This window comes from Dendrobates tinctorius, unplaced genomic scaffold (assembly GCF_039654945.1).
Source record: "Dendrobates tinctorius isolate UK_male_01 unplaced genomic scaffold, ASM3965494v1 ptg000035l, whole genome shotgun sequence".
Classification (NCBI taxonomy): domain Eukaryota; kingdom Metazoa; phylum Chordata; class Amphibia; order Anura; family Dendrobatidae; genus Dendrobates; species Dendrobates tinctorius.
The window spans coordinates 790,341-817,218 of NW_027361703.1; the positions used below are offsets into that span (position 1 = coordinate 790,341).

Below are 26,878 nucleotides of genomic sequence, written 5' to 3' on the forward strand. Positions count from 1 at the left end.
ATAACTAAATCACACTTGCAGCCAGTTGACATGGATTAAAGTTGACTCAACCTGTGTCCCACATTGAGCATGGAGATAAGAAAAAAGACCAAAGAACTGTCTGAGGACTTGAGAAACCAAATTGCGAGGAAGCATGAGCAATCTCAAGGCTACAAGTCCATCTCCAAAGACTTGAATGTTCCTGTGTCTACCGTGCGCAGTGTCATCAAGAAGTTTAATGCCCATGGCACTGTGGCTAACCTCCCTAGATGTGGACGGAAAAGAAAAATTGACAAGAGATTTCAACGCAAGATTGTGCGGTTGTTGGATAAAGAACCTTGACCAACATCCAAACAAGTTCAAGCTGCCTGCAGTCCGAGGGTACAACAGTGTCAACCTGTACTATCCGTCGGCGTCAGAATGAAAAGGGACTGTATGGTAGGAGACCCAGGAAGACCCCACTTCTTACCCTGCGACATAAAAAAGCCAGGCTGGAGTTTGCCAAAACTTACCTGAAAAAGCCTAAAATGTTTTGGAAGAATGTTCTCTGGTCAGATGAGACAAAAGTAGAGCTTTTTGGGCAAAGGCATCAACAGAGTTTACAGGAGAAAAAAAAAAAAAAAAGGCATTCAAAGAAAAAAAAAAAAAAGAGTCAGAGTCCCGACAGTCAAACATGGCAGAGGTTTCCTGATGTTTTGGGGTTGCTTTGCTGCCTCTGGCACTGGACTGCTTGACCGTGTGCATGGCATTATGAAGTCTGAAGACTACCAACAAATTTTGCAGCATAATGTAGGGCCCAGTGTGAGAAAGCTGGGTCTCCCTCAGAGGTCATGGGTCTTCCAGCAGGACAGTGACCCAAAACACACTTCAAAAAGCACTAGAAAACGGTTTGAGAGAAAGCACTGGAGACTTCTAAGGTGGCCAGCAATGAGTCCAGACCTGAATCCCATAGAACACCTGTGGAGAGATCTAAAAATGGCAGTTTGGAGAAGGCACCCTTCTAATATCAGGGACCTGTAGCAGTTTGCCAAAGAAGAATGGTCTAAAATTCCAGCAGAGCATTGTAAGAAACTCATTGATGGTTACCGGAAGCGGTTGGTCGCAGTTATTTTGGCTAAAGGTTGTGCAACCAAGTATTAGGCTGAGGGTGCTACTTTTGTCTGGCCCATTTTTGGAGTTTTGTGTGAAATGATCAATGTTTTGCTTCATTCTCTTTTGTGTTTTTTCATTTAAGACAAATTAAATGAAGATAATAATACCAAAGAATGTGATTGCAATCATTTTCAGGAACAAACTGAGTATTATCTGACAGAATTGCAGGGGTGTCGATACTTTTGGCCACAACTGTAGATACCTTAGCCATAACTCCCACCTCTGGTGAAGAATATTATGAAAAACACCCATTGAGTTGGCTGGACATTAGGAATTCTTTACTTGGTCTTCAATTGATCTTTCTGTAACAAACTGCGTATCCGATTCCAGTCACCAGTCTATACATGTTGGATGTCGAGCATTACAATTTTTATTTATGCTTCTTGATTTTAGCTGGCACCACTATACATATCTTGCATTAACCTTTGACTATTGCACTTTTATTCATATATACACTTTGTTCACTTAATCCTCATTTCATGCATGCCCGTCTGCAGTGTGCCATTCCCTTGGGGCTTCTATCTGCCCTGCCCATTTTTATCTGGTTGGTAACCAAGTATGGATTCCCTGTACTGTATTTTTCATATGTTTTACCCATTTTTCAATAAAATTTGTTCATTTGTACATTTATGTTTGGTCTTAGAAATGCTTTCCATGATGGGGTCTTCATGAAATCTGCATGTGGATAGATATCCATCTAAACACTAAATATATGGTTGGCATTGAAAGGAAGAAAAACAAATCAATCTTCATGTTTGACATATTCTTTATTTGGCTTCTACTATACCACAACTTTACATTCAACCAACGGATCGCATTTCTCTAAATATACATTCGGCAAATACTGGCCAATGGTTCAGATGTCAGACAATACAGACAAGCAGAGAAGCAGAGAAATCCAGCAAGGTTTAGATACAGGTCAGCCTTTCTTAGCTCAGCCTGTTCGCGTCTGCAGTATTACAGTTATCCATTGGGCAGTTATATCCGTGCACTAATTTATCTAACATATCTACAGAGTGACCGCGTATCAGCCGATTATAACTGGTCTGCACATCTTGAAGCTGTGGCGGCAGTTCCACACGCATTATAGGGCAAGAACTCTTTCATTCTCATAAACAATTGTGCCTTTAACAACCACATATTCAATTAATTCTTGGTGTCCTCCAAACTGGTAAATCACGTGTTCCCATCTACAAATAAGCATGGTTACAATCAATTAGCATGGATAATTATTTTTATTTGGATTAGTTTGGCATCACTAATATTTCACTTGCACATTAGCAATTTAGTGTGATACATTTTTAAATTTTAAATACCAAAAGACAAACTTCTTTACTTTTTTGGAGTACATACCTTTTGTTTGCCTTTTTCATATATTGATTGCCTATTCTAATATGTTAACAAAATTGGCACCAATTGAAAATTCTATTCCACGTTGTCCACCACAGTGGTCTGCGACTGCTGAAGTGGTCTCATACCACATAGCGATGCTCCAGCGATCCCGACAATGATACAACCTGGTAAGGATCACTGGTGAGTCGCTACATGGTCTCTAGTAAGCTGTCAAACAGGCAGATCTCTTCAACGACGCAGCAACGATACAGTGATCCGTATAACGACCTCGGCGGTCGTTGGAACCTTGTCATACAGCAGCTATTCTGACAACTCACACCTGCGTCCCTGAGTTCTGCGTCGCCAACATCAAACAACGATGCATGCTGGCCAGCGGAACGCCAACGGTCAAAAAAATGGCCTAGGACACTCGAGCACGATCAGCAATATCTGGCGGGGGAGGGGGGGGCGGTCACCACTATGTCACATGTAGCAAGATCGCTGGCGAGGTCACTGTTGTGTCACAAAACCTGTGACGTTTCAGCGATCTCACTAACGATCTCATTATGTGAGATGGGGCCTTTAGTCTTTGCTGCTGTGTGAGGCACATAGGACAATGCTTTAGGTCACCTATTCAAAAGAGCCATTGGGTAAGTGGCGTTACTCCCTCTCTGATTTCAATGGCCACAGGGCTGATGAAATGGGATATGCAAATTGATTTACACCGACACTAGCTAACATAAAAGATCACACTGTGGCATGAATACCATGTGAACTTCAACCATGTAAAAAGATAGTTACAATTCTTAGCACTTATTTGGGGACTTGGAAAGTGTCAAACATATGCAGTAGTTTTGAAGTATCAATGATGTTGAGAGTGACCAATATCTAGCAGGATGGAGGAAGTGGAAGGGTTTCTCCATACATTACATTTTTTACCCATTTGTAAAAAAAAATAATGCGTGCCGAGTAGGGGGAAGCGAATGTGAACAGAGTCTAATGGTAGAACTAATGCATGCAATAGTGGACAACCTTCTATTTTTCACTTTGCTTATCCAAAATGTATTTTACACACAGAATTTAGAGAGGGGAAAAGTATTATTTTTAACATTAAAAAAAAAGAAAAGGTGTCTGACAGACCAACTTTGTCCGGCGCTTACTTTGTCAGAGGAAATGCAGTTATAGACTGAAGATTCCAATACAAACCGTGGGGCATTGATGATAACCGCATCTCCTTGTTTCCCAACCTCTAATGAACCGTGAGTATGAGATCTTCTTAAAGAGTAAGCAGCATTGATGGTGGCAGCAGCCAGAGCTTCATTCAGGGACATCTTCAGATTGACACAGGCAAGGTGCATGACCATAGGCTGCAAACCAAATATCCAATGATATGTTAAAGTTGGAGAAGCATGGCTACAAAATACACTGCTCAAAAAATAAAGGGAACACTTAGGGTATGTGCGTACATTGTGGCTTTGTGTGCGGATCCGCAAATCTGCAAGTGATGTACAGTACAATGTTAGGCAATGGAAAATAAAAACCACTGTGCACATGCTGTGGAAAATTCTGGTTTATTTTCAGCAGCATGTCAATTTTGTGCGTATTCCGCAGCGTTTTTACACCCATTCCATTCTAGGAATCTGCAGGTGTAAAAACGCATGCCAAATCCACACAAAATCTGCAGGCATTTTGACCTGCGGATTCTGCCAAAATATGCAGATTCCATGCGGAAAAATCCGCACACAAATCCGCAGCGTGTGCACATACTCTTAAACAGAATATAATTCCAAGTAAATCAAACTGTCCACTTAGGAAGCAACACTGATTGACAATCAATTTCACATGCTGTTGTTCAAATGGAATAGACAACAGATGGAAGTTATTGGCAATCAAGACATCCTCAATAAAGGAGTGGGTCTGCAGGTGGAGACCACATCTCAGTACCAATGCTTTGTCTGATATTTTGGTCACTTTTGAATGTTGTTGTGCTTTCACACTCATGGTAGCATGAGACGGACACTACAAACCACACAAGTGGCTCAGGTAGTGCAGCTCATCCAGGATGGCACATCAATGCAAACTGTGGCAAGAAGGTTTGCTGTGTCTGTTAGTGTAGTGTCCAGAGACGCTACCAGGAGAGAGGCCAGTACACCAGGAGATGTGGAGGGGGCTGTAGGAGAGCAACAACCCAGCAGCAGGACTGCTACCTCCGTCTTTGTGCAAGGAGGAACAGGAGGAGCAATGACAGCCCTGCAAAATGACTTCCAGCAGGCCACAAATGTGCATGTGTCTGCACAAACGGTTAGAAACCAACTACATGTGGATGGTCTGAGTGCCCGACGTCCCCAGATGAGGGTTGTGCTCACAGCCCAACACCGTGCAGGAGGTTTGGCATTTTCCACAGACTACCAGGATTGGCAAATTCGCCACTGGCACCCTGTGCTCTTCACAGATGAAAGCAGGTTCACACTGAGCACGTGACAGTCTGGAGACGCCGCGGAGAGCGATCTGCTGCCTGCAACATCCTTCTGCTTGACTGGTTTGGCAGTGGATCAGTAATGGTGTTGGGTGGCATTTCCTTGGAGGGCCGCACAGCCCTCCATGTGCTCACCAGAGGTAGCCTGACTGCCATTAGGTAAGGAGATACTCAGACCACTTGTGAGACCATATGCTGGTGTTGTTGGCCCTGGTTTCCTTCTAATGCAGGACAATGCCAGACCTCATGTGGCTGGAGTGTGTCAGCAGTTCCTGCAAAATGAAGGCATTGAAGCTATGGACTGGCTCGCCCACTCCACAGACCTGAATCCGATTGCACACATCTGGGACATAATGTCTCGCTCCAACCACCAACGTCACGTTGCACCACAGACTGTCCACGAGTTGGCGGATGCTTTAGTCCAGGTCTGAGAGGACATCCCTCAGGAGACCATCTGCTTCATCAGGAGCATTGTAGGGAGGTCAGGCACGTGGAGGCCACACACACACACTACTGAGCATCTTTTCCTTGTCATGAGGCATTTCCACTGAAGTTGGATCAGCCTGTAATTTGATTTTCCATTTTGAATAGCATTCCAAATCCAGACCCCCATGGGATAGTCATTTTGATTTACATTGATAATTGTTATGTTATATTGTTCTGAACACCTTCCACTATGCAATGAATAAAAATTTGCAACTGGAATATTTCAGAGATATCTAGGATGTGGTATTTTAGTGTTCCCTTTATTTTTTTGAGCAGCGTACATTAGCAAGAGTAAAGAAAGAAAAAGAAATGCCAAAACTTGCAAAAAGATAACAATTGGTCTCCATGGAGAAAGGCCAAATAATTCAGATTGAAGGGCAGAAAATGTAAGGAAAAAGACATTAGTCAGCTGCAATGGCCATAGTGGTGGAGATTCATCAAGCTAAAGTTAGTCAGTTTGGGCACAATCTGCACCTCAAACCCTTTAATGACTGGCACCACATGTCTTTTAGCTACTTAACAAGTCTTGTTCGAAAAGGTTGGTGTTGTGGGGGAATGTCCTAACACCCAACAGTTCGTTAGATCAGATTTATCTGCATGAACCACATTTTGTTTGCATATTTTATGACTGTTGAAATATTCAGAGTATTGATAAATGTGCCCCATTGAAATATGAAATGCAGTCAGACAGAAGCGATGCTGCTGTGGTTCGCATATAGCCTATTCAACCATTTGGTTACTGATAGCTGTCATTTTGTGCATGAAACACAAGCTCTCCTGCAAGAGCAAAAAATGGTTTTCTAGGAAATTTGAAAATCTCAGCAGCGTTTGTTCACCGTGGTTCTCAGCCACATCATGGCCATATACATGTCTGGGCTTACCGGAGAAGTTAGGATCTGTCTTATATATTTAGCAATGCTGTTCTCAAACTGATGCATGCAATAAAATAAAGTTTTAGCACATAGACAACGCAAAAAAAAAATAATTATATACGTATATAGCATAGAAGTAGTTTTGCTTTTTGTTTGTCACAAAGGTATGCCTCCTGTTGCAAAGATGTAGCAGTTTTAGGACCCTTGCTTCGCAAGATTTTTTTTTTTTTTTTTTTTTTTTTAGCATTTTGGACACATTTTTACATTTTTTTTTTTTTTTTTTTAAAGCAAGACATTACGGCAGAGAATATAACTTTTTGCAACATTCACTGTCCTGTTTAAATAGTGTTATATTTATTGTTCGGGTTGATTAGAATGTAATAAACATGTCAATTTTTATGGCTTTTACAAAATAAGTAATGGAAAAAGCTTTACCACATCTAATTTTTTTCCTTGGGGACTTGAATACTATGTAGTAATTTGATGTAATACAATGCCCGTGACTAGGCCTTTAGTTTAATTTTACACATCACAATGCATAACTCAGTGTCCTGTACTTACCATAGATAAGCAGTATGAACTCGGATTGAAGTTACTGCCTAGAGAGACTATGACGCCGGCATCAAGCATGTCCCTGGCGCGAGGCTGCTTAAGTCTTTAAGAATGAGAAATAGACATGATGAGCAATAACATTAATACAAGTTTTCTAATTACAAAGTTATGCCTAGAAATCAGTACTACCAAGCACAATAAGTCAGATTTTGCTTGATCTTTGACAACTCTACTAATATAAGCAGAGGCTCCATGGTTGTTACCTCAGGATGTAGGCAGTTGTAGGCAATAGAACGGCCGAACATCTTGCAGCAGCCAGAGCCGTGATCCCTTCATCACTGATTTCTCCTAAATGACTAACCGCAAGTGCTTCCAGCTCTGCGCCCAACTGAAAAACATACATGAAATGTCAATACTATATGCTAAAGTCATTTTGTTTTAATAGAAAGGGAATCGGTCAGTAGGATCAACCCTCAGTCATCTATGTACATGAAGGTTACTGAAAGCTGATTAAATTTATACCTCGATTTCTGTGATTGATGTCTTAAGAAAAACCTGGATTTGGCTTACGTAAACGAGTTGTTAAGCAATATGGGCTAGACACATCTCCCCGAGACTGCCTCAGAGTGAGACATGTAGACCAGGAGAAAAGACTGTCGTCAGTCATTACATGTCTCACACTGTTAACGCTCCCTTCATTTAAAATAAGCCATGGAGGCAGATTCTCAGGGAGATATGTGTCAGGCTCAAAGCAGAGTTACACAGACTGTTGGAGGGTTGATCCTACTGACAGGATCTCTTGAAATGAATGAGCACACATGGTCAATAGCAAAAAAAAAAAAAAAAAAAATAATAAAATATATATATATATATATATATATATATATATATATATATGTTTTGAGAGTGGTGTGTGTATGAAATATATATATATATATATATATATATATATATATATATATATATATATATATATATATATATATTCATACACACACCACTCTCAAAACAAAGTTACACCATGCTGTATTCTATGGACACTTCTTATCAGTTACATCAGAGCCGCAGCGTCGGACTGGAGCACCTTGGGCCCACCAGAGAAAATCATTCTTGGGGCGATAGAGATAAAAAGATTTAAAAAAAAAAAAAAAAAAAAAAAATCACAATACTCACCTCTCCTCCTCGCTCCCACGCTGATGCCGGCTTCAGACTCAGGAGCTGTCCCATCTGCCAGACACACAGCGGGTGCACGATGGTGACGTCATCGCGCACCAGCTGTGAGTCAGGAGCAGAGCGGACTGATGGGAGAAAGACACTCTCTCTTCCACTGCAATTGAGGGTGGCGCCGGCTGCCTAGGTTGGGGGGCGGGGCCCCGGGGAGTGGAGACCGAGTGAAATGATATTCACTGCTTCGCAGTGAATATTCATTTCTCTTTAGTAGCGGGGACAGGGGCTCCTGCCTCCTGACACCCGCTGCTACTCCGCTGGCATGGGCTGGGGGCCCCTGGAGCAGTGGGGGCCCTAGGCCCTAGGCATGTCGCACACTATACAAAGTCTTTAAGAAAAACCATTCATAGTGCTGACGCATGTGGAACTGTAGGTAATGGGATGGTATACATTTTGTTAGGTTGCGATTATTAATTTCAAACAGAAGTAGTTTGACAAATATACTTTTACAGGACAGCGTTGCACGATTTATCAATACAGTGCAGCAGCGGAGGCCATGGTAGTTACGCCAAATTCACTTATCCATGTTTGAAGTGTCTAGCACACAAAAAAAGGATGATCTCGATGTTCTGTCTGTTTTAAATACAGTGGCCCTCCGAGCCATAACAATTGACCAAAACATCCCAAACATGTGAAAAAGGCCATATAGGTTACAATGAACAAGGAAGTTCTATATGGACAGTTTGGGAAATATTTTTCATGGAAATGAGTATTGTATAAAATGAGCAATGCTAAGCAATAAAATTGGGAAGTCTACCTCTAAAATCACCTTGATCTATGACCGCTTTCAAGCAAAGAGTAATTATGGGATAGTTCTTAAGGCCCTTTTACATTTAGCGATGCACCAGCGATCCGACCAGCGATCCGACCCGGTCAGGATCGCTGGTGCATCGCTAAATGATCGCTAGTGAGCTTTCATACAGAAAGATCTCACAGCGATGCAGCAGCGACGCAGCACACGATACTCACCTTTCACACACAGCGATCCTAACGTCCTCCCGCCCGCGTCCAGCGTCGCTCGTCTCACACAGCAGGAAGTCTCAGCAGGAAGCGCCCGACGAGAAATGGAGCCGGACATTCTCGCGCGATCAGCGATGGACAGCGGGGGAGCCGGTCGTTGGTAAGTATCACACATAGCGATATCGCTAGCAATATCGCTATAACATCACAAAACCAGTGACGTTTTAGCGATATTGCTAGCGATATCGCTTAGTGTAAAACCCCCTTTACTGGACTGTCATAAGGCAGTGATAAGAAAAGTCAACACCAAATTAGAGGTAAAGACTTATGAGAATGTCAGAATGTCACAAGATAAGGTTATCACACACATTAGATCATACAGGCGATTGTTGTCAAGACTTTACACTACTGTGTAAGGCTGGAGTCACACACAGCGACTTACCAGCGTTCCTAACAACGATATCAATGTGTCAGGATCGCTGGTGAATCGCTATGTGATCGCTGGTGAGCTGTCAAACAGACAACTTCACCAGCAATCAGCACAGCGACGCCCATGTACACGTTAGTAACCAGCGCGCTGATGCAGGAAGCTGGGAACTAAAGTACACATCAGGTATCCAAGGGACGTGCATTCTTAGATACCCGATGTGTACGTTAGCTACCAGCTCCTTGCATCAGCGTGCTGGTAACCAACGTACACATCGGGTATCTAAGGGTCTCCCGCAGCGATGCGTGGTGGCCAGCGGGAGACCAGCGACCAAAAAAAAAAAAAAAAAAAAAAGTCCTGGCCTTTCCTGCAGCGAACAGCGATCCCGGCAGGGGGGCCGGTCGCTGATCGCTTTCACACACAGCGATCTCGCTGTTGAGATCGCTGTGGTGTCACAAAAATTGTGACTCAGCAGTGATCTCGCTAGCGAGATCGCTATGTGTGACGGGGCCTTAAGAGGAATAAAAAACCCACACAAGACAGACACTACTTTGTTTTCCCCATCATTGCTAAAGATGTTGGGAATAGCAGTCAGAACAGAGTATTTTGCACTGTATAGGTGCAGTCCTCGGGGCACTCAGAATGAGGCCCTACACCAATAACCACAGGCACAGCGCTTTTTGCTAGTAGCAAAAGGATCAGAAAAGATACTACTTTTGGAGAGGCATATAAACATCTTGATCTGCAGATTCACATTCTGAACCAGTGTTAAAGACTATATAGGTGTAAGGAGGTGGGGGGGGACCCTCAGTTGCTCCCTCTCCTTTATATCGGACAGGTGTCCCCCATGCGGTGTCCTGATAGTTGGCTATATGTTAACGTACTATTGTTATGTACTACTGTTTCATTGCTGTATGTGTATTGTATTGAACATGATTAGTTCAGGGACAGTAAGGGTTAAACAGGGAGCTGGATTAGCAGCCTCAGAGAGAGGACATTCCTGTCTCCAAGTCAGTGCCCAGGCAGGCTTGCCCAGGGGCAGGATGCTCCCCACAGTCAGGAGCAGAAGGTGTCCCGGTCGAGAGGATTAAGCTACCGCAGACTGCTGCTGTAGAGGAAGTGGACTGACCTATGGACTTGTCTGCAGCAGTAGGGTAATGTACAGTGTACTTGATGTGTACTGCTGGATATGAAGGTGGGAGACGGCTAGAAATCGAAGGATGGTGAAGTACTGGGTTTGGCCACCGGGGGGTGGGAAAGAGACTAAAGACAGCAGAAACAGAAGGAGTTTGGCTACAAGATGGCAGCAGAGAGCAGTGAGAAAAACGGCTTTACATCAGCTTAAGGCTACGAAACTGGGTCGCCCCTCACACCCAGGGCAGCGGGGTACTCGGTACCGGGCCGGTGTCAGGGGGAAGGTGTCACAGCAGCAGTGACCCGGTCCGTGGCCCTGGGCGCCCAATAACAATGGCGGCGATGTTAATGGTGTTAAAGTTTATTTGAATAGTTCGTGACGCCACCCGTGGTGTTTGGCAAGGGAGATGGTAAGCCAGCGCTGCATGCAGATCCGCTGGGACTGATGGTGTGGTGCAGCAAAGATGGTATAGCTCCCCACAGGTGGAGCTGTAGTCCCAGGGCAGTGTAGGTGCAATGGACGAGGAGAGGCGCAGAATGGTATAGATGCTGTTACCCAGATGTAGCGGTGCTGGAGGTGCTAGCGACGAATGAATGGAGGACACCAGGGCATGCAGTTTCAAAGCTTTACTCACAGTTCGTGGTACCCACTGGTGCCTGCCTCCATGCCGTGTCCTCCAGGGTAGAGACTCAATCAACTTCCCTGGGCAAGTCAGGGTTCTCCTCTCCAACACTCCGCCAACATGTGCCTTTCCTGAACAACTCCTCTATTGCGCCTTTTAGTGTGAAGAACTCCAGTACCGTAGTTCTCTGGAATTCCTCCTGTCAGATGTTCCTAGAACCTTACTTGTATGACAGACAGCTGTAGTCTCTATTGGGGACTCCCTTCTCAGAAGTCCTGGCTCTCTATCCAGTTGCTGTTGTGTCCCAAGTCTTTGATGGGAGTAGTGCATTTACAGCCAACTACTCCACTGGTGTCTGCTGCAGAACCATAAGTGTCCATACAAACTCGGGGACCGGGCCCCGGCCTTGCGCTGAGAACCTATAGGCAGGGTTCCTCTTCCAACCTACAACTCCTCTCTGTTCTCTTACTCCTTCGTTCCGCGCTGTTCCTTCTCTCTCTCTTACGGAAGCTTAGGTTGCAGATCTATGTCTCTTCTCTTTCCCGTGCCAGCTGGCTCAGATCACTGAGGCAGCTGCAGCACTCTCTCTTCTAGGGGGCTCGTTCCACTAAGACCAGTCCTCAGCCTCTCCTGACTGCTTTCCTCTGCCTTGAGCTCCCCTCAGGCTGACCTTCTGCTCTCAGACTGAACTCAAGACTGATCTACAATTCTCCACTTTCCCCCTCTTTTATACTAACTCCACCCACCTCCCAGCACATCTCGTGTTACGAAGCAGGGTTCCAAGAATGGTGCTCTGCTACCCCCAGCCTGAAGCTGCTAGGAGGACCTACTGAACTATCCTGTGTGTGTTGGGAACTCCTTTCCACACTCCAACTTACCTAGTTGGTGGGGCACTACACCTTAGGAGAAGGCGCAGTACCTCTGTGGCGATTGAGCCTCAGGGGCACCACAAAACCGCAGAGTCATGGGGGGCGGGGTTATAGGAGCTCTAGAGGGGAATTCCCAGAGAGAGGGAATATAAGAAGGGGTAGAGAGTTCCAGAAGAAGTCAGTCCAGGGAGAGAAGACTGAAGGGAGAGGAAGACCGAGAAGAAGCTCCAGAAGGGATCGATAACAGATGGTCAGGGGAGTTGCCCTGACAGGAGAAACCGCAGAACAGAGGAGGCCTGGGAGTACCAGACAGATGGACTCAGACGGGTGAAGCGCTGTGGTGGTAGGCCTAGAGCAGCCACAGTGAAAGAGCCGCGAGGGACGTCAATTAGGAAAAGGAAGGAAGTGAAGGTACCCGGGCCTGTGTGCGGAGACGAGCAGCTGCTGTGTGGTGCTGCGGAGTCGAGCAGCTGCTGTGGAGTCGAGCAGCTGCTGTGTGGTGCTGTGGGTCATTGTGAGGATGGCCAATAAAGAGGACCTGTTGAACGCACATCGGTGTCTGTCTTAAGTCTGCTTGCAGTGGAAGAAGGACCACCCCCCAGTCGGCGCCCCTATCTACACTGCCACAGTGTAGACGGACCTGGGACTGTCTTCAGAAAGATTGCTGTGGCCCTCAAGTTTGCAAGGGAGCCACTGATACAGACCAGCCTCAAGTAGCTGCAGGGACAGAGCAGGAAGCATTGTTTCATCTACAGTAAAGTTTTCCCTGTTGGATCAGAACTGTGCCTGCGGTGTTTTCTTGGATCCTCATCTCCAGTGGCTGCAGTGAGCATGAAAAGAAGGTAACTGGCTGCTGTAGGCTTGGGACCGCACCTGTCTTTCATGTGCAAGGGGCCGGGGTGCAGATGGACTGTTGCTTTAATAGACTCGGTCATGACTACCACCTTGTTACATAGATAACTATAGGTATTCATGAATAGACCTCATTTTTGCAAAAAAAAAAAAAAAAAAAGGGGGGGGGGACAAGAACGAAGGTGTCAATTTCATTAAGAAAAAGTCCGAGACATACCTCTGCTGCATTCATTGGGTGAAGTTCATCTCCATGAAAGTTCAGTTGCAAGCCAATATCTTTCCCAGCAAGAAGAATTCTTTTTGTGGACTCAACGTCAAAGACTCCTTTTTCACAAAAGACATCAATATTATCCACATGAATTCTGTCATTTACAGCCAAATGCATCAAGGCAGGAAGATGAAGGTCTATGATGTCATCTGCAGCTTCTTTTGCAGTTTTTCCTCTGACAAATAATTAAAAACACATGGATAAGTAATAATAAATTAAGTTAACATTTGGCCTGAGCTACACGGTGGCTTTCGCAGTGATACAAGTTAATATAGCTAGTGTTCGCTAGGTCAACAGGGTTACATTCCGACATGCAGGTTGCAAAAATAAATCTGGCGCGGTTGTATTTTTTTGCAACTGGCTTGTTGCAGCACTCCAAGGGCCACAACACGACCCCAGACACTAGTATTGTGCTGCAATACCTGGGAAACTTTGGCTGTGTGACTTGTATGTTCCCATGTACCACAGCCCTGAATAAAATATTAGCCTTTCCCAATACCTTGGCCAGTCTGTACATCGTATTCAGTTTTGTTATGTTTCAAGCAGAAGTTTTCTGGGAACTTCTATACAGAACATAATGAGCTTATATTTTGTGCCATATACACAAGATTAATATACTTTTATTTCTTACTTTGGTACTGAATGAGCCCCACAATATGTGCTGGAGATGCCAATTTCCAATTTGCTCTGAGCTTGTGCTATCACTTTCAGCATCTTAAGCTCAGTCTCCAATTTTAACCCGTATCCACTCTTGCACTCCACCAATGTGGTTCCAGCTCGGCACATGCGCTCCAGGCGCTGTTTAAATCCATCGAACAGCTCTTCTTCCGTAGCGGCTTCTGTGTGTTGCACTGTAAAGTGCATTCCTCCTCCAGCCTGATGTACATCCTTATAAGCAGCACCTGCAAGCTTATAAAATAGGATGCAATAAGCAGTCAACCATACATGGCATATTGGATTTAGAGCGCAAGTCTAAATAGTGGCACAATATGGCCCAAGTCCTTATGCTTCCGTACTATGAAGCCCTAGAAACTGGGTGTGCCGGCATATTGAGCAATTCTTCTTGGGTAATCAAATCTCTAGTGCAATCAAGTGGGGTAATGAAACAGAAAAAAAAAAATTCCCACATAAATCTGTATCCAAGGCAACCTTAAGGCTGTCACATTACAGCTCCATGCATGAGGACCACACTCATCATTTTCCCTGTGTAGCTGGCCTCCTTAACTACATGTTCTACTTGTGCTCTTTGCCTTCAGTTAGATATTTATGAAGCCTTATTCCAAAACGCTATTTTAAAGAGAACCTGTAACATTAAACACGCAGATCTGCCAGCAGCAGATGAACAGGAGAAGCTCAAGAGATTTAACCCCTTCACCCCCCAAGGGTGGTTTGCACGTTCATGACCGGGCCAATTTTTACAATTCTGACCACTGTACCTTTATGAGGTCATAACTCTGGAACGCTTCCATGGATCCCGGTGATTCTGACATTGTTTTCTCGTGACATATTGTACTTCATGTTAGTGGTAAAATTTCATTCAAATAACTTGCGTTTATTTGTGAGAAAAACGGAAATTTGGCGAAAATTTCGCAATTTTCCAACTTTGAATTTTTATGCCCTTAAATCAGAGATACGGCACACAAAAAACTTGATAACTAACATTTCCCACATGTTTACTTTACATCAGCACAATTTTGGAACCAAAATTTTTTTTTGTTAGGAAGTTATAAGGGTTAAAAGTTGACCAGCGATTTCTCATTTTTACAACACCATTTTATTTTTAGGACCACATCACATTTGAAGCCACTTTGAGGGGTCTATATGATAGAAAATACCCAAAAGTGACACCATTCTAAAAACTGCACCCCTTAAGGTGCTCAAAACCACATTCAAGAAGTTTATTAACCCTTCAGGTGCTTCATAGGAATTTTTTGAATATTTAAAAAAAATGAACATCTAACTTTTTTCATAAAAAAAAAAATACTTCAGGTTCAATTTTTTTTATTTTACCAAGGGTAACAGGAGAAATTGGACTGCAAAAGTTATTGTGCAATTTGTCCTGAGTACGCAGATACCTGATATGTGGGGGGGAACCACTGTTTCGGTGCATGGCAGAGCTCAGAATGGAAGGAGCGCCGTTTGACTTTTTCAATGCAAAATTGGCTGGAATTCAGATTGGACGCCATGTCACGTTTGGAGAGTCCCTGATGTACCTAAACAGTGGAAACCCCCTACAAGTGACCCCAATTTGGAAACTAGACCCCCCAAGGAACTTATCTAGATGTGTGGTGAGAACTTTGAACCCCCATGGGCTTCACAGAAGTTTATAATATAAAGCCATACAATTAAAAAATCATATTTTTTCCACAAAAATGATCTTTTCACCCTCAATTCTTATTTTTCCAAGGGTAACAGGACCCTAAAAGTTATTGTGCAATTTGTCCTGAGTACGCTGATACCCCACATGTGGGGGTAAACCACTATTTGGGCGCATGGCAGAGCTCGGAAGGGAAGCAGCGCCATTTGACGTTTTTGGCTGGAATTGAGATCGGACACCATGTCGCGTTTGGAAAACTCCTGATGTACCAAAACAGTGGAAACCGCCCACAAATGACACCATTTTGGAAACTAGACCCCCTAAGGAACTTATTTAGATGTGTGGTGAGCACTTTGACCCCCCCAGTGCTTCACAGAAGTTTATAATGCCCGGGCGTGAAAATAAAAAATTCGTATTTTTTCCACAAACATGATCTTTTAGTCACCATTTTTTTATTTTCCCCAAGGGTACCAGGAGAAATTGGACCCCAAAAGTTGTTGTCCAATTTGTCCTGACAATGCTGATACCCCATATGTGGGAGAAAACTACTGTATGGGCACACGTCGGGGGATCGGAACGGAAGTAGTGACGTTTTGGAATGCAGACTTTGATGGAATGGTCTGCGGGTGTCATGTTGCCTTTGGAGAGCCCCTAATGTACCTAAACAGTGGAAGCCCCCCACAAATGACACCATTTTGAAAACTAGACCCACTAAGGAACTTATCTAGATGTGAGGTGAGCACTTTGAACCCCCAAGGGCTTCACAGAAGTTTATAATGCCAGGGCATGAAAATAAAAAAAATCGTATTTTTTCCAGAAACATGATCAATTAGTCCAATTTTTTCATTTTCCCAAGGGTAACAGGAGAAATTGGACCCCCAAAAGTTGTTGTCCAATTTGGCCTGAGTACGCCGACACCCCATATGTGGGAGAAAACTACTGTATGGACACACGTCGGGGCTCGGAAGAGAAGCAGTGACGTTTTGGAATGCAGACTTTGATGGAATGGTCTGCGGGTGTCATGTGCGTTTGGAGAGCCCCTGATGTACCTAAACTATTGAAACTCCCCACAAGTGACCCCATTTTGGACACTAGACCCCCCACGGAACTTATCTAGATGTGTGGTGAGCACTTTGAACCCCCAAGTGCTTCACAGAAGTTTATAACACTCGGACGTGAAAATAAAAAAATCATTTTTTTTTCCACAAAAATGATATTTTTGCCCCCAATTTTTTATTTTCCTAAGGGTAACAGGAGAAATTGGACCCCAAAAATTGTTTTGCAATTTGTCCTGAGTAGGCTGATACCCTACATGTGGGGGTAAAACACTGTTTGGGCGCATGGCAGAGCTTGGAAGGGAAGGAGCACCATTTGACTTTTTCAACTCAGAATTGGCTGGAATTGAGATCAGACGCCATGTTGCATTTGGAGAGCCCCTGATGTGCCCAATTAGTGGAAACCCCCCAATTATAACTCCAACCCTAACGCCAACACACCCCTAACCCTAATCTGAGCCCTAACGGGAAAATGGAGATAAATACTTTTTTTTTAAATTTTATTATTTTTCCCTAACTAAGGGGGTGATATCGGGGGGTTTGATTTACTATTTATGGCGGGTTTTATGTTTGGCGGCTGTCGCACGCTAAAAGACGCTTTTTATTGTAAAAATAGTTTTTGCATCACCACATATTGAGAGCTATAATTTTTCCGTATTTTGACCCACCGAGTCATGTGAGGTCTTCTTTTTTGCGGGACGAGTTGACGTTTTTATTGGTACCATTTTCGGGCATGTGGCATTTTTTGATCGCTTTTTATTCCTATTTTTGGGACGCAGAATGAACAAAAACCAGCGTTTCATGAATTTCTTTTGGGGGGGTGCGTTTACACCGTTCCGCGTGTGGCAAAATTGATAAAGCGGTTTTATTCTTCGGGTCAGTACGGTTACAGCAATACCTCATTTAGGTCGTTTTTTTAGGTTTTTGTCGGTTTTATGCAATGAAAACTATTTTATATAAAAAATTATTATTTTTGCATCGCTTTATTCTGCGAGCTATAACTTTTTTATTTTTTCGCTGATGATGCTGTGTGGCAGCTCAGTTTTTGCGGGACAAGATGACGTTTTCAGAGGTACCATGGATATTTATATGTGTCTTTTTGATCGCGCGTTATTACACTTTTTGTTTGGCGGTATGATAATAAATCATTATTTTTTGCTTCGTTTATTTTTATTTTTTAAGGGGTTCGCTAAAGGGGTTAACTAATGGGACAGTTTTATAGGGCGAGTCATTACGGACGCGGCGATACCTAATATGTGTACTTTTATTGTTTTATTATTTCCAAAAAATGGATTTATTGGGGGAATATTTTTTTTTTTTTTTCTAATTTATTTGGCGATTTTTTAAAAATTATTTTAACACTTATTTTTTTTTTTACTTTATTAAATAGTCCCAGGTGGGACATCACTGTCCTGTGACAGATCGCTGATCTGTCACATCACAGATCACTGTGACAGATCAGCGATCTGACACAGGCACTGCAGAAGGCTTCTTCATGCCTGCGCTTTGCAGGCACTGAGGAAGCCAGCTTCCTCAGGCCCCCGTCGCCATCTTGGATTCGGGGGCCTGGAGGAAAGGAGCCCCCCGCAGCAGCGCTGCACATTGCGCTGCCGTGGGGGGCTCAGGGAAGCACGGAGGGAGCCCCCCTCCCTGCCGATGCTTCCCTTTAACCCCCGGTACACCGCGATCATGTTTGATCGCGGTGTGCAAGGGGTTAACGTGTCGGGGGCGGTCCGTGACCGCCCCTGACACATTGTGCCGGGTGTCAGCTGTGATAATCAGCTGACACCCGGCCGCGATCAGCGGCGCTCACCACGTGGGCGCCGCTGATCGCGCCGACGTACTATCCCGTCCATGGGCATAGGGGCCCAGGTCCCATGGACGGGATAGTACGTCGGATGGCAGAAAGGGGTTAAAGAGCATCCATAGTTTTCATTTTTATTCAATAATAGTAGACATGAAAAATAAGCAACTGTGTAATCTCTCATATTAGGGAGATTGCTTCTCTCTACCAGAATTGAACAGTAATTACAACAAATTCTCAATCTTGAGGTGAAAGCTATATTCAGTGAAGACAGACTTTCCTATTACAGAGACTGGAGAAGGCAGCTGCTACTGATGAGATTATATGCAGATGGAGGAGATCTAGATTATATATATATATATATATATATATATATATATATATATATATATTATACACACACACTGTACATGTAGACATCTGTTCTGCGCTAACAAGCTGCCCATACAATACACAGCATCTCCAAGCCAACAGGTTCTTTCACATTCATTGGATACATTTCATTTATTCATTCAATTTTTTTTTTTTTTACAAATGGGTCGTCACAATTTTGGGCTTGACTTTTGGATATGGGACGAACCCCTACTCCATCTTAAAACCACCATAACTACAGGAAACCTAGGCACTAGAATAGATGCACAAGACATTTTGGTTGTCAAAATGGCCACAACTTTATTTAAATCATAGGATTAAAACAATCACAGTAGGAGTCAGGTGAAGTGCTTGTACATTGGGATTCCCAGGTACTGTGATATCCCCAGCTGTCTGACATACAGCACCAAGACAGACAACCATAAAGGGGCAGCAAGCATAGCCAGTAAACCTTCAGGGCACCAATGACCCTATTATCCTCACTCCTGTGCTTAACCACTGTGCCCGCCCCTGATTGACATTACCATTACAACATCCTTGAGGCTGGCCACCAAAGCCGAGCCTGTTACCACCATGAGGTTTTACATCCTATATTAGTTAAAATGAGTCCACCTTAACTTGTCTGCTACTTCCACCTGACTCCTAAACCGCAAAGCTGTGACGGGTTATAAATTCATATTTGACACTTTTTTTTTTTTTAAATAAATCACTTTTGTAAACTTATAAACTAGAAGTCCCTGCAAAAGCATTAAAGAGAATCTGTCACCCCTTTAAGATATCATATAATGATATCATTCAACTGTGTGTCACATAAGGAATCTCTTAGGACTTTTGCTTCCCCCTGACCCCGCACCTTTCATGCATAAATACCTTTTTTATATCGGTTCAGATGTATGTAAACTGCCGCTGTCCGGTCCGCTGGGTGGGGCTTATTCACCTGCTCCCCCCCTGTCTTTCTCTACGTATTTTTTCTTGTGTAAAGCAAGACAGGGAGGGGGGGGAGCAGTTGAATAAGCCCCGCCCAGCAGATCGGACCATGGCAGTTTACATACATCTGAACCGATATAAAAAAGGTATTTATGCATGAAAGGTGCGGGGTCAGGGGGAAGCAAAAGTACTAAGAGAATCCTTATGTGACACACAATTGAATGATATCATTATATGAGATCTCAAAAAAGGGGTGACAGATTCCCTTTAAGGGGACTAATTTGGCAAACCTCTGACTCACAAAGTCATCCTACAGCGCTCAGTGGAGGAAAAACCCACTGTGGAGGAAACCTCTAGGGAACCATGGCTGAAGGATTGCCCTTCCCTTGAACTTAGAAGGTTAATGCTGTTAACTCTTTATAGTCATGATGAAATTGAACCTGGTACAAAATATAGAATGGTAATTTCAAAAATACAATAAAAGCATTCATCATACAAGCAATAATTAAAGTGTATTAGGACAATGATTATAAACAGGGCGGGAAATGCTTCCTCCTGTTAATCCTGTGTAAGAAAGAGGGAGAGAGGCAGATTTCCTGTTCTATATAAGCCCCACCCTCCTCACAGTAACCCACCAGGAACATACATACTGTGCTTAGGTTACTTTCATACATCAGGTTTTTTCCCCCCCCCGACAGGCAGGATCCGGTGTCAAGTTTGAAAAACTGATTAAACGGATCCGTTTTTCTGCCGGATTCGGCAAAAATCCTGATCCGTTTCATCAATTTTCCATCTGTTTCTTATCCGTTTTAAGACAGATCCGGTTTTTTAAAACGCCCATGGGAGGCTACCAAACGTGATTGTATATATAGGTTTTCAGCAGCCAATGTTCCTACAGCCCATCTTTGACAGGTTGTAGAGGAGAGCAAGTGGCTGGCGAACATGGAAGGCGTGATAGCAAACATTCTGAAGATTAATGTGGATTTTACTGTTGAGGCGAATCATTTGAAAGATTGTTCTGGAGGAATGACAGACAGCAGTGCATCACGTGTCTGCGCTGACTACGTTTATGGATCCACCCCATCACAGCCAAGAGAACGACGCATGGGGTGTATTCTACACTGTACCTGGAGCTACAAGGAAACCCTGAGAAATTTCTCTCATATGTTCGGATGCAAATGGAGAACTTTGATTTATTGGTGGAATGAATTGGACACTTCATCTGAAGTAGTAACACATTGCCGCTTCTCAATTTCACCGGTGGAGCGTCTGATGGTGACTCTTTGGTAAGCCATTTTTATTGTATCTCCTCCTTGTAAAGCACACTTCTAACTGTAATGTTGTTGCTGGTAGTTTCTAATAATTCTTTTTATTGTATCTACTACTGTTAAAGCTGAAATAACTAATGTTATTTCTGGTATTTTGTACTCATTTTCCCCTTTTTTTTGTCAGATTCCTTGCAATTGGCAAATCCCTCTTGTCACTCCATTTCCAGTTCAGACTTGGGATTTCCACCATCTTCAGAATTGTGAAGCACACATGCCATGCATTGTGGGACTCTTTACATGCAGAGTTTATATCACATCCCACAACGGAGAGTTGGCTGGAAATTGCAGATAAATGCCAACAAATCTGTCAGTTTCCCAATTGCTTGGGTGCAGTGGATGGGAAACATATCCGCATCGTCAAACCTGCTGGATCAGAATTTTTTAACTATAAAAAATATGTTTCTCCATTGTTCTCATTGCCATCGCTGATGCTCAATACAAGTTTATAGCGGTTGATATTGGGGCCTATGGCCGCTCCAATGATTCCCAAGTTTTCAAATTGTTGGCAATGGGGCGTCATCTCTATGGAGAGACCTTCCAATTTCCACTCCCAAGACTGCTGACTGAAACCTCTGGGCCACCAATGCCATGTTTGTGTTGGGGATGAAGCCTTCCAACTATCAGAACACCTGCTGAAACCATACTTCAGTAGTGGATTGACGCCAACTAAAAGAATTTTTAATTACCGCCTCACACGAGCATGCAGAATGGTGGAGTGCGCTTTTGGGATTCTGACAGCAAAACACCAAGGTTACTTACCGGTAGGCGGTTTTTCCGGAGCCCGTGACGGCACAAGAGAGAGGGATCTGCCCAGTCAGGACAGGAACCCTACTGAAGATAAAAGGGGCGGTACCTCTCCCTCGCTTCAGTTGTTTTACAGAGCATGAGAGGCCCCCCGGGTTAGTCGCATGGTAAAACTATCACCACATTATGTCTAACTAAAAAAAGCACCCACACTATAGTGCACACCAAAGGAGAGAAAAGCCGGGGGGGGGAAATATACAGGTGCCGTCATGGGCTCCGGAAAAGCCGGCTTCCGGTAAGTAACCTTGGTGTTTTCCCGTCTCCCATGACGGCACACATGAGACTTTTGTAGAATAAGACACCTTAAGGAGGGACCACCGCTTGAAGCACCCTTCCACCAAAGATTAGGTCAGTAGGGGAAGATAGATCAAGTCGGTAGTGCTTAAAGGTTGAAGGTGAGGACCAAGTAGCGGCTTTACAAATCTGCTCAATCGATACCTCAGCCTTCTCTGCCCAGGAGGTAGCCACGGCTCTGGTGGAGTGAGCCTTGATGCCTTCTGGAACCGGAGCACCACTTGCGGAGTAGGATAACATAATGGCCTCCCTGATCCATCTGGCAATGGTACTCTTAGCTACCCCATGCCCTTTTCTACTACCCTGAAAGGCTACAAAAAGGGACCGAGCTTTCCTCCACTGACTAGTTACTGACATTGTACTATGGCTCTTCTTACATCTAATGTATGGAACTATTGCTCCCCAGGGTTTCTAGGATTGTTACAGAAAGATGGCAAGGAGATCTCCTGAGTCCTATGAAACTTTTGGACTACCTTGGGGAGATAGGCCGTGTCTGGTCTTAGAACCACTCGGTCATCCAAGATCTGTGTATATGGATATATGGAGGACATATAGATAGAGCTTGTAGATCGCTCACTCTTCGGGCTGATGGTAAGGCTACCAGTAATACACTTAAAACTGGAAGTAGCTTTGGTGACAGCTCTAGTATTGGTTCAAAGGGATCTTTGGTTAAGGCCTCGAAGACTAGGTTGAGGTCCCAGGGTGGTGTCTTTGGGATAATGACCGGCCTTGACATGCCACAGGACTTTATGAATTGGGACACCCACCTATTGGCTGCCAAGTTGCAGTTATATAGGGCCCCCAAAGCTGAGACTTGGACTTTGAGTGTGTTAGTGGCTAACCCAAGTTACAGCCCCGATTGCAAGAATTCTAGGATAGGTCCCACTGGCGCTACATCCCCCAAGGGTTCCCCCAGGAAGTCTAGGAACTTTTTCCACGTTCTACCATAGATTTGGGATGTTATAGGTTTCCTACTTTTCAACAGGGTGGAGACGAACCCTGGAGAGAATCCCTGGCGACTCAGTAGCGCCCTCTCAAATTCCAGGCTGCTAGATGGAAGCCTTTCACCTGAGAATGGACCACTGGTCCCTGGGAAAGCAGGTCTGGAATCTCCGGTAATATCCATGGATCTGTCACCGACATGAGTCTCAGAAGGGAGAACCAAGGCCTCCTCGGCCAAAACGGAGCTATGAGAATTATTCTCGCTCGATCCTCCCTGATTTTCCTGACCACTACTGGGATCATTGTTATCGGGGGAAATGCATAGGCCAGGATGAACTTCCAGGGTATTTGTAGGGCATCTACTGCAAAAGGGGTTTTCCCTTGGATTTAGTGAGCAGAACTTCCTGACCTTCCGGTTGTGTGCGGTAGCGAACAGGTCTATTTCTGGTTTGCCCCAGGCCTGAACTATTTGTTGGAAGACTTTGGGGTTTAGGGACCATTCCCCTTGTCTTAGGTGCCTGCGACTCAGGAAGTCTGCCTGTATATTTTCTACCCCTTTATGTGCAGTGCTGTGATGGATAACAGATGTTGTTCTGCTAGCTGGAAGAGTAGATCCAATATTTGCATGAGGCCCCGAGATCTCGTTCCCCCCTGGTGATTGATGTAGGCTACTACTGCCTGATTGTCCGTCATGACTCGGGTGTGGCGGCCCTGAAGTAAAGGAAGGAAATGTTTCACGGCTTTTTCCACTGCCCATAGTTCTTTTACATTTGAACCGTGATCCTTTTCTAGCGAGGACCAGGTTCCCTGTATTGAGTGGGATCTCAGGTGTGCTCCCCATCCTGTGGCACTCGCGTCTGTTGTAATGATGTCCTCGACTGGTTTTTGCCACGGGACACCAGCTGTTAGATTCTTTTCTACAGTCCACCAGAGCAGGGAATCTCTTACAGCCACTGAGAGACATAGTTTGCCTTCTAAATGCCCTTTTAATGGCTTCTGTGCTGACAGAACTTCCCACTGTAGTTGCCTTAAGTGGTACTGCGCCCATGCTACTGCGGGTATGCATGATGTCAACGAGCCTAAAAGGGACATTGCATTCCTCAGTGTCATATTTGATCTTTGTATTGCTGTGCGAGCTAGGCCTCTTATCTTGGTCACTTTGCTCTCTGGTAGGAGGCAGCGTTGTTGCTCGGAGTCCAATATCAACCCTAGGAAGGATTGCTCTTTTACTGGGGTTATCCTTGACTTGGGGATGTTTACTATCCATCCTAGTCCTACTAGAATTGCTATCACTTCCTTCACTTGATGTGCGCATTGGGACTCCGACCTCCCAATTACAAGAAAGTCGTCTAGGTATGGGACGATCACTATGTCTCTGGAACGAAGAAAAGACATTACTTCGGCCATCACTTTGGTGAATACTCTGGGGGCTGTAGACAGGCCAAACGGAAGGGCTGCGTATTGGTAGCGTTTCACCTGCCCCTGGACATAGAGTGCTACTCTCAAATATTTTTGATACTCCTGATGAATTGGGATGTGATAGTAGGCATCTTTTAAGTCTATCACTGCCATGAGGCAATGCTGGAACAGGATCTTTGTGGCCGCGTTGATTGACTCCATTTTGAAGGAGCAATTGTCTACCCACTGATTGAGTCTCCTTAGGTTGACAATGGTTCTCCAAGAGCCGTCTGGTTTTAGTATTAAGAAGAGGGGGGAGAAGAACCCCCTTCCTTCTTGCACTGGGACTTCCTGTAGGACTTGTTTTTTCACTAGTCCCAAGACTTCCATCTCCAGGGCCAGCTGTTGCTCTTGGGCTTTCCTTCTGGGTGTTATTATGAAGGTATGCCTAGGCGGACGGATGAATTTTATTTTTAAACCGTCCTTTATTATGTTTAGGACCCATGTACTGGGGGAGATATTTGCCCAGGCGGAATGGAAGAGAGAATGCCTTCCCTCTACCTCTGGCTCAATATCATTGGGGAGATTTTTTGGAGGAAGTGGAGGGCCCTTTAAACATATAGCCCGATCCTCTTCTTTCTTTAAAGTCCCAGCTTTTTCTATCTCCCAGGGGACGACCCCTGTTAAAATCTCCCCCGAAGGGGCTGCTTTTTAGGTTCTCCCAGAAATCAGGGAAAGCTTTTCTTCCTATCCCCCGCATGTTCCAAAATCTCTTCTAGTTTTTTTTCCGAAGAGGAATTGGCCATCGCATGGAATGGAACATAACCTATGTTTTGATGGTAAATCTCCGGGACACCCTTTAAGCCACAGGGCTCGTCTTGCTGCATTTGACAGGCTTGCTGCTCTAGCTGTCAATCTTGCGTAATCTGCAGAGGAATCTGCTAGGAAAGCCGCTGCTCCGTGTACCAGTGTCAGATTAGACAGAATTTCGTCCCTAGGAACTCTATCCCTGATCTGGTCTTCTATTTGTTGTAGCCAGACCATGAGGGCATGAGCGGTACAGGTACCAGCTATCGCTGGCTTTAATCCACCTGCCGAAGCTTCCCAGATATGTTTTAGGAAACCATCTGCTTTTTTATCAAGCGGGTCTTTCAACATGCCCGAGTCCTCTAATGGTAGAGATACCTTTTTTGAGGATTTGGCTATGGCCCCATTAATTTTTGGGACTTTTTCCCAAGTCTCTGAATCCTTTTGTTCAAAAGGGTACCTTCTTTTTGATGTAGAAGGCAAGCCCCCTGACCTCTCAGGTTTTTTCCATTCCCTGTCAATTAGGGCCTTTATTTTATCACTTACAGGGAAGGTGCGTTTTTTCCTTTCCTCCAAACATCATATCCTCCAATGATTTAGGAGTCTTTTCCTCCTTAAGGCCCATTGTAGCCCTAATAGCTTTGACCAGCTTTTCCACATCCTCTGTTGGGAAACATGAACGGCCGCCTATATCGCTGTCTGAGGACTGAGTAGAAGAAGAGGAGGTGGACAAGGATCTTTCCCACCCCTTCTGCCCCGGCGAGGCCTCTGAATCAGAATCCCTTCTATGACCTCTTATATCCTTCTTTTTAAGGGCTGCCTTTAGGGAACCTTTCACCTCATGCTGTATTAACGCCTTAAGGCTGGTTACCAAATCAGGGGTTTCCTCCTGTATAGTTTTATTTATACAGTCAGCGCAGAGGTCTTTCTGCCACTGATCTGCCAGCGGGTGTTTGCATAGGGCGCATTCTCTATTTTTGGTTTTGCTGCTGGCCTTCCTTGACCCCTAGTGATCAAACAGAGAAAAAAGGAACCCCGTTACCATAAGGGTGACATTCACGTAGATCTCTCACCACCGCTGTCAATCAGGGGTACCGATCTCGGAGGCTCCTCAGATGCACTCGTGACGTTTCTTCTGGACATCTCAGTCATGCCGGTCGTGTTTACGACTGCTGCTCCCACCACTCAAGAGGCTGCTCCTGGTATGCTGGCGGCTCGGCATCTGGCGAGAGCTCTTGCTGCTCATCTTGCCCCACTTCCATCATGAAGCCTTGGGCATGAGTGCGCCTTCTGTGGTCATCCCCCTTATGTAAGGGAGATCCACTGCACTCTCCGCCTCCTCCGGTTACCCCCACAGCCCCTCCCCCGCCATGCCGCCGGGATCTTATCTTGCCGGCATTTTTTCCCTATGGGCGCCGCCATCTTGGATCCTGGTGCCACCTCCCGACGTCATGCGGGCATGCCCCATCGCAGCGTGCCCTGCGTGTGACGTCAGAGGGGCACGACCCAGAAGCGGCCGCTCCTGATGTTTTCTCCTCCAGGATGCGGCAGAGGGGGAGAGGGCGGCGCAGCAGCCACGGCAGAGCCGCAGGACCCCAGGCCATGCTGCTTCTGCGCCCGC

General features: G+C 44.8%; 2 protein-coding genes across 2 annotated transcripts in view; both read right to left on the bottom strand.

Moving 5' to 3' along the window:
- Positions 1-26,878, bottom strand: part of SNRPF (small nuclear ribonucleoprotein polypeptide F) — a 247,102-nt gene that overhangs the window by 40,543 nt on the left and 179,681 nt on the right. The window lies entirely within an intron of this gene.
- Positions 1,880-26,878, bottom strand: part of LOC141087600 (probable imidazolonepropionase) — a 58,417-nt gene continuing 33,418 nt past the window's right edge. Inside the window, exons 4-9 of the mRNA XM_073573195.1 lie at positions 13,841-14,118; positions 13,159-13,384; positions 7,113-7,237; positions 6,859-6,952; positions 3,670-3,830; positions 1,880-2,321 (exon numbers count right to left, since the gene is read on the bottom strand). Of these exons, the coding sequence (XP_073429296.1) occupies positions 2,216-2,321; positions 3,670-3,830; positions 6,859-6,952; positions 7,113-7,237; positions 13,159-13,384; positions 13,841-14,118 (990 nt within the window). The 3' untranslated portion in view covers positions 1,880-2,215. The remainder of the gene's footprint in view (positions 2,322-3,669; positions 3,831-6,858; positions 6,953-7,112; positions 7,238-13,158; positions 13,385-13,840; positions 14,119-26,878) is intronic.